This window comes from Prunus persica, chromosome G8 (assembly GCF_000346465.2).
Source record: "Prunus persica cultivar Lovell chromosome G8, Prunus_persica_NCBIv2, whole genome shotgun sequence".
Classification (NCBI taxonomy): Eukaryota; Viridiplantae; Streptophyta; class Magnoliopsida; order Rosales; family Rosaceae; genus Prunus; species Prunus persica.
In genome coordinates, this window is record NC_034016.1 from 7,261,964 (window position 1) to 7,270,952 (window position 8,989).

Below are 8,989 nucleotides of genomic sequence, written 5' to 3' on the forward strand. Positions count from 1 at the left end.
GGATATTTAAATAAATAATTTAGGAATGGCTACTATAAAATACAAATTAATTAGAATGGGATATCTCTCTCTCTCTCTTGCTGGTGTATGTTTCTCCAAAAAAAAAAAAAACTCATCCTATGTTATTTTATGTTTCATACAGATGGATTCTTTTGAAGATTGTTGTGATAGTTTTGACGGTGGATCAGCTAGAAGTAATGTGCAAGATTCAGATTCGTTTAACAACAATGCAGTTGTTATAACTCAAGTTGGTAAGAGACGTAGAAAACTGACATCACATGTATGGAATTAGTTTTAAATTCTTCATATATATCGATCCAAATAATAAGTTTTATGCAAAGTGCATGAAATGTGCTCATAAGTACTTGTGTGATAGTAGATATGGTACTAGAAATTTGAAGCATCCTCTTGATTCTTGTTTGAAATCTGATACTCGTGATTTGGGCCAGTTATTATTATTATCTAAATTTGAAGGGTCTATCATAACGAGGTCTGCTAAGTTTGATTCAAATAAATTCAGTGAGTTACTTGTGATGGCAATTATCATGCATAAGCTGCCCTTTCAGTTTGTTGAGTATGCTGGAATTAGGGAAGTGTTTAATTATATTTGTGTTGATATCAAACTGATATCTAGAAATACTGCAAAGGCTGATGTGTTGAGTATGTATAATAGAGAAAAGGTTAAGCTTAAAGAACTTTTGGGTTCAATTCTTGGAAGAGTTTGTTGGACATCTGATTTGTGGAGTTCTATAACCATAGGTGGTTATCTTTCTCTCACTGTCCATTTTGTTCATGCTAATTGGAAATTGCAAAAAAGAATTTTGAACTTCAGTTTTATGTCTTCTCCTCATAGTGGTGTTGCATTGTGTGAAAAAATCTATACGTTGTTGACTAATTGGGGGGTGGAAAAGAAACTTTTCTCAATGACTTTGGACAATGCATCTTGAAATGATGCTTTTGTTGTGTTGGTAAAGGGGCAACTTAACTTGAAGAATGCACTTTTAATGAATGGGAAATTTTTTCATGTTCGATGTTGTGCTCACATTCTGAACTTGATAGTGCAAGATGGGTTGAAACACATTGATGATTCCGTGAGGAAAATTAGGGAAAGTATTAAATATGTTAGAGGTTCACAAGGGAGGAAACAGAAATTCTTAGATTGTGCTGCACAAGTTTCTTTAGATTGTAAAAAGGGCTTGCGCCAAGATGTACCCACTAGATAGAACTTCACATTTCTTATGATTGGCAGTGCACTTTATTATCACTACTACAATTTTCCCCTGTCCTGGCAACCCTTTGTGGTCGGTAAAAACACCATTACTGACGGAACTTCGTCAGTAATTGCTTCCTGACGAGTGCAGCGACGAAAATGAGTATAGTCAGTAAAAGTCCCGTCAGTATTACTATTACTGACCAACTCTTGCAACTTATTCGTCAGTAGAGGTGTGTCTCTGACACAAGTCATGAAGTGACTCTAAATTATTACTGACAAAACAAATAGCCACTATTAAGCAAGCTTTTGTCAGGATTATTATTTTAGGATGGAGTACTAGTGGCAAAGATTTGTCAATATTGTTTTCAACCAAAAAAAAAAAATTCAGTCAATTTGCTTCTGAGCTGATGCGCCTTTAGATATCCTTTTCTGAAATGTCTTTTGTTTTCTAATATAATGGATGTTTTTCTTTAATAAAAATTTAATGGATTCTGAAAATGTAATAACAATTATAAATACTCATAGATTGAACCATTCAACCCCCATCCTTATAAATATAAACTACCAATGTCGATTACAATAGCCAAATATTACAAAGTCTGCCTACATCAGTAGAGTTCAAAAACTTTAGGTGCCCTTATTATACAAAAGTATGCAATTCCAAATATTCAACAAATACACTACAAAAGCATGCATACCCCAATGGGTCCAAAATACAACGTCAGCAACTATATATACCAAAAATGCATAACACTAAGTAACTGCATCTATTCAAGTCCATGAGTACCTTGATCTGATTCTAAAAAGTCTGTCTCACTTGGGTATGCATCCCCCCTCAGCAATCCAGTTAACCCACCAGTAGGAGTAACTGACCTGGCTTGATAAGGCATTTGATGGAACATCTGCGGCGAGTAATACGACATATGGAATGGGTTTGGCAGCTGCTGGTACAATGGATGATGCGAAGCTGACGAGCGTGATAACATCTGCCTCATTTCCTCAATCTCTTGCTGGTTATGCTTCAGCAACTCCTGCGTCGTCGCCTTCAATTCAGAACGCCAATGATCCTGGTCATGTTTGTACCTTTCTTGTAACTCTACATACTGTGACTCAAGGTGAACATAGTCATGCCCTCGCAATCTCTTGGATGACCCTGCTTTCGTCTGAATCCAAGGCACCTGATGGGGTTTCACCCCAAGTCCTTCACCACGAACACTATTATTTGTCTCAGGACCCATTGCCTCAACATAAGCCCTTCTTCGTGTCTCTAAATTATCAGGACATTCATCTTCAACCAATTCCTTCAACTTTTCCTGCATTTCAGCCTAATAAAAACGAAATATATATCCTTCTCCATCAAATTGTGGTCATCATAGAACTAGCCCAATAAACTCTACAATGATGAATTGCATTATGTAATAAAAATTTAGGCCAATTAGTCTTCTGGACCTCTACTGTTTTGTTTTTCATATGCTTAAACAAATAAAAGAACATAAAGAATAGTGAACAAGAAAAAAAAACTACCTCCAAACAACTTTCCATATGCTTAAAAAAAAAAAAGTCAACCAAAACAAAATAAGAGAAACATCCTGGACTATGGCTAACAATTCCTCATGAAAATGAACTTATATATAATTATTCCAATATATAGTCCATATGCTTACATATTTCTGCTCAGCCACCAAGTTAACCCATGATCGATCTTCGTCACGCCGTGTATGCTTATCTTGGAAAAACCAAATAGGATCGGGGTCTTCACCATGTTTCTTATTCTTAGCATGCAATCAATAAAATAAAATAAGATAATCAATTAGCTAACACGACCTCATATGCTCAATATTTGAATATAGTACAGAGTAAACATTCAAGTGCATCATCAAAACTTACATATTGTGCTTTGCTGCGAGCATAAGACTTTGTCCCAGATGTGTGATTCAATGTTTGTTTACTCCGATTTTCAGCATTTCTTTTAGCTTGCTCCTTTTATTAGCAAAAACAAAACATACTTAATCATTGCACATATTATATATACTGAGTGTTGTGTAATAATACATACTGCAATCTCATCTTTTTCCCAATGTTCAACCAACACCCTCCATTGATCTGGGTCTACACGAGAATCCCCACATTGCCACCGTCTTTTACTTCCTGTGAAAGGCTTATAATAAGCTTTCTTCAAATCACTCTTGAAACTTCTCCACAATTTTTCAATATTCTTCATTGTTACATCCTTGAAGACATGAACCATAGGTTGTTGTTCAGGACGAAATTCAATGGTGCCCTGCATCCACAATAAGGTAGTCTTACATCAACTTGAAATATACCTATTAAACTCAATTTCATGCAATAAGTATTCAATAATTTTAGGAAAACCAAACCCGTAGAGTGTCCCAGACATCAAGTTTGCAATAGTCTGGTACTTTTTCCCATTTTAAATACTTGATCGGAATTAGATTGGCATCCCGCGCCAAAATACCCATGTATCTAGAAAAATGGGGACTATTGTCACTAATAACTCTGCCAAATGGAGATAAATCAACTGACTCTTTTTTGTTATTTAGAAACCAGTTGCATTTCCCTTGACCTCGACCTTGCTTCGCCTCCTTGCCTACATGAAAAGTTAATTTTAACTGATCAATACAACAAGAAAATAATAAGAAACTGTAAGGTAATAAGTTTCTCACACATCATTCAAATGAAAAATTAGCATAGTTATTTGGAGATGATGTGATCGTGAAACATCCCATATTCAATACATTTGTATATGATTAAAACATACCAATTTATTAAAAGAAAAAGGAAAAGAAAACCAACATACCAGTAGCACTTATAGAACCATCTCCCTCTAGACTATCCCTAAAGTCAGCGTTGGGCCCTCTTGTGAACTATCTTGAGAACTGCTCATCTAAAAAATTTGATATGCATAACAGTGAAGGGGTAACAAATTAATCAGACATCATTGGTAAAAGAAACTATTACTTCAATATTCCAATACAAAACAATCTACTAAAGAAATTCTTGTACAATATTCTTAAAATTATGTAGTCCATTTAAGCTCACAGCTCATCAAAATACATGAAAAATTCAATACTCCATGTCATCATAAAGCTCATCCTCGTTTTCAGTAGAGAGATCGTCTGAAGACTGTTCATCTTATTCATCCTCATTTCCGGGCTCATGCTCATCTACCATCTCATCCATATCAACCCTAATATGAAATTCCTCATTGTCTAGCAGCTGATCATCAAGATTCGGAATGGCATAATTATTAGTAGCACTTAAAGGGTTATCTATAGTTGGAGCTAGATCACTATCTTCTAGCACATCAAAAAAATCTCTTGGTTGAGTTTGGGTTGGCACATGCCAATGACAGTCTTTTGGATCTACAACATAAAACACTTGTGTAGCTTGAGAAGCCAAAATGAAAGTATCTTTCGTTTGTCGCAACCGATTGAAACTAACCAAAGGGAAACCATACCCATCAAACCTCATCCCCCTATCACTAGCAGTATCAACCCAATCACAGTTAAATAATGTAATTTTCCGACCATTATCATTCTGTTCTGTTTGACCCCCGTAATTAAGTTCATAAATCTCTTTAAGAACACCATAATAATCAACATTGCCAATTACTGGATTGCGATCTCTTGCGCTTGAGTAACTAGATGTCTCTGCACATTGAAATACACCACTATTCTGATTCTTCTTTTTATCGTCTACTGATTTAATCCGGAACCTACACCCATGAATTATGTGATTCTTATACTTGTTCACAAATCTACTAGGACCAATTGATAGCCAACGCAAGTCCTCAGATATTGACTGATCATGGGCTGTGTACAATTTAGTAACCTATAATTTAAAACAACAACTAAAGTAAATAACTTTAATTAAAAATATGGTGCAACAACATAAAATGAATCATATTACAACTAAACATACTTACATGATCCTTGAACCAAGTTGGAAATATCTTATTTCTCATCCCCTCAATTTCCCGTATGGTCTTCCATCGATTACTTTGTCTCAATTCTTGGAAGCATTTTCTGTTTTACAATATAATATAATGACTTGTTAGTTATTAATTCATAATTGAGGATTGAAAAAAAATATATCAACAACTTGCTTGTTTTTATTCATATATATCTTACCCTAAAAAAGGAGAAACTTCATCGCAATTAAACAAGACCACTCTGCGACATTGGTGCCAAACATCTTTGTCAAGATATATTTGTTCAGCTGAACCCTTAGAATGACCTGAAGAGTCAAAAACTTTTAGCTCCCCAATGACACCACGACCAATACCATCAGCATTTCGACCCTTTCGATTCCTTCGAGTCTCAACGTTGCTAAGATACATGGTACACATAGCTAATCCCTCGTCGACAAGATATCCTTGTTCCATACTTCCTTCAGGATAACTCTTATTCCGAACATATTTCTTTAATGTTTGTAGGTATCTAAAGATATGGCAAAATTGAACATGTTAATTTACAATTAAAATGGAAAACTAGAAATAATAAATAAGATTTGAACTAATTACCTTTCAATGGGATACATCCACCGGTATGGGGCAGGCCCTGCGATTGCAGCCTCATCTGCCAAATGCATGATTAAGTGTACCATCACAACAAAGAAGGAAGGAGGGAATATCTTTTCCATCTGGCATAATGTCACTGCAATCCGAGGTTTTAAAGCCATGTATGACGCTTCATATTCCTTCTTACTACATAACCGTCTAAAAATTGCACTTAGCTCAAGCAAAACAATGGTAACAGCTTTTGGTAATACTCGTCGTATTGCAAGGGGCAGCAGCTGTTGCATTATAATATGATAGTCATGACTTTTCAATCCGTGTATTTTTCTCTCATTCACATTAACACATCTAGACAGATTTGCAGAATACCCATCAGGAACTCTCACATTTGCCAAGACTTCGCAAAACATTGTTTTTTCCCTTTTCCTCATGTCAAAAAGTGCTGGATCAAAAACTTCCTTACCTTTCCCATTTATATAAGGGTGCTGTTTTCTCCTTATATTCAAAATTTGAAGGTCCTTACGAGCTTTTATTCCATCCTTTGTCTTCCCAGGAATATTTAACAGTGTACCTAAAATGTTTTCACAAACATTCTTTTCAATATGCATTAGATCAAGGTTATGCCGTATCAAAAGATATTGCCAATATGGTAACTCAAAGAATATGATTTTCTTCTTCCACTGAACTTTGTTACTATTTATATTCGTTGTGGGATAGGTATTTGTATTCCTAATGGGACAAGAACGTTTTTTGGGTTTTCCTTGCCCAACAAGAACAGCTGACTTCTTTTTGGGTTTTCGAAATGTGAATGTCAAACTTGACAATTTTTCTAAACACTGTGAACCTGTCAAGGGAATAGGTGGAAGAGCATGTTCTTCCTTACCGTTAAAGGCTGCTTTATCTCTTCGAAACCGATGTTGTATAGGTAGAAATCTCCGATGACCCATATAACACATCTTACTACTATTTGCCAAATGCATTGAGACTGTATCATCCATGCAATGCGGACACGCTTTCTTCCCCTTCGTGCTCCATCCTGAAAGAATTGCATATGCGGAAAAGTCATTAATCGTCCATAACAATGCAGCCTTCATTGTAAAAGTTTGGTTGGCAAACACATCAAACGTCTTAATACCAACCTCCCACAACTCTTTCAACTCATCGATTAAAGGCTTCAAATACACGTCAATATTATTGCCAGGCCCATCAGGACCAGGAATTATTAACGATAACAATAAATTTGGTTGCTTCATACACATCCATGGAGGCAAATTATAAACTGACAGTACAACAGGCCATGTACTATGGGGTTTGTTCATATTTGAAAAGGGATTAAACCCATCACTTGCAAGCCCCAATCGCACGTTGCGTATCTCCGAAGAAAATTCAGGGTATAAGAAATCTAAATGCTTCCATGCACGAGAATCTGATGGGTGCCTCATGAATCCATCTTTAGGACATTCGGTTGCATGCCATCTTATATCTTCAGCGGTATGCTTCGACATAAACAATCTTTGCAACCTTGGTTTTAATGGAAAATATCGAAGAACCTTGGCTGGAACCTTAGCTGATGTGTTCTTACTCAAACAACCTCCCACAATATTGACTTTGTACCTTGAGGCACCACAAAGTGCACACTCAGTCAAGTCTGATGTATCTTTCCAAAACAGCATACAATCATTGGGGCAAGCGTCAATCCTCTTGACTGTAAGTCCCAACTCCCTAATGATTTTTTTAGCATCATAATTATTTTTTGGTAAACAATCCCCCTCTGGCAACAATTGTTTAACCAATTGTAACAACATTGTAAGGACATTATCGCTCATGTTCCCTAAACATTTAATCTGGAACAGTCTTACAACAGAATACAATTTCTTATATTTACACCCAGGGTACAACTCCATATCTGCTTCTTCAAGTAACTTATAAAATATTTCAGCCTCAGGTGTTTGGCCATCAAAGATAGGTGGCTCTGTCGAAGTCCCAACAGTTTCTCCAATTATTGGTTGCACAAAGGCTTCATTGAGAAAATCATGAATGTCATCTATACAAACTTCTTCATTATGAACTGATTCTATATCCTCTTGGAATGGTAAATTTGTCATGGGCTCCCCATGATGCCTCCAAGGGCCATTCATATATGTGGGATCCATTCTTTTTTCTATAAGATGCAGCTGGATGATGTTTCTTTCATAGCGATAACGGTTACAGCATTTTTTGCAAGGACATATGACCCTCTCTCCAAAACCCACTTTGGCAAAGATGTCATCTAAAAACATTCTCATTCCGTCTGCGTATTCCTTACAATTTCTCCTTAAATGTACCCAACTTTTATCCATTGTTCACCTATATTGAGTGCAAGGCACCAAATACAATTATTCAGCACAGATCATCCCTCATACTTATTGTCTATAAATTCCTATCAGGTGGGTCAATTTATTATCCATTAGATGACCCTCATGACCATCTACATCAATTCACAAGAAAAACCAAATTAAAATAATAAAAACCTGAGTCTAAAGAATATATTAACTAAGAAATTGCACATTCATTCAACTGAAGAAAAGAACTATAACACCAAACAACTAGACCCACTTAATAGCTAAAGAAACTCACGTCATAACAACAAATAAAGTATACATATTAAACAACATATCAACTCATAGATAAAAGCCCGATAATCTCAATACTATGAACAATCTTATTCAACAATAATAAGATAACAGCAATATAATAGAAAAAAGTAAAGGGAAACACACTTGGATTCTAAGTTTCCAACAACAATTCAACACTTTTGCAGTAGATTAATACATACATACCCACATATCAAACTTCACCAACAAATAATAAAAAATTAAAACAAGAGCTTTGAAAAATCAAAGGATTCGTTTATATCTTGGAATAAAATCAGTATTCTAATTTTTATATCTAATTGGAAGGATTCATGGGTCATTACCTAAACTAAAATACTTGAAAAAATAAAATAAACAAACAAAATAAGAACAAAAATTTCACCAGAACAGAGGCACAAAAATCTCACCAAAACAGAGGGCCTCTTTAATGAAGGACAACCAAGTCAGCCCCAATTGAAAAGAGCAAAGAACCCCCAGATTTAATCTCTCTCTCAATCTGAATCAGCAACCCCAATTGAGAAAAGCAAGGAAAACCCCCCAAATTTAATCTCTCTCTCAATCTGAATTAGCAACCCCAATTGAGAAGAGCAAGGAAAACCCCCCAAA

At 35.6% G+C, this 8,989-nt stretch overlaps 1 protein-coding gene across 1 annotated transcript; it reads right to left on the minus strand.

Annotated features, from left to right (window-relative positions):
• LOC109950811 lies at nt 1,981–3,693 on the minus strand. The gene is made up of 5 exons (XM_020570943.1): nt 3,592–3,693; nt 3,270–3,494; nt 3,101–3,193; nt 2,878–2,985; nt 1,981–2,538 (listed from the first exon to the last, which is right to left on the minus strand). The coding sequence occupies exons 1-5, from the start codon at nt 3,691–3,693 to the stop codon at nt 1,981–1,983; spliced, it is 1,086 nt and encodes a 361-aa protein (XP_020426532.1).

Bases quoted from the DNA above. Each gene is read 5' to 3' on its own strand.
- LOC109950811 (XM_020570943.1), bottom strand. From the start codon at position 3,693: ATGGGTATTTTGGCGCGGGATGCCAATCTAATTCCGATCAAGTATTTA. The intron at 2,986-3,100 runs GTAAGTTTTGAT...TTGCATGCTAAG, and splicing joins CTCGCAGCAAAGCACAATAT to AATAAGAAACATGGTGAAGA. The intron at 2,539-2,877 runs GTAAGCATATGG...CGTTTTTATTAG, and splicing joins TGGTGGCTGAGCAGAAATAT to GCTGAAATGCAGGAAAAGTT.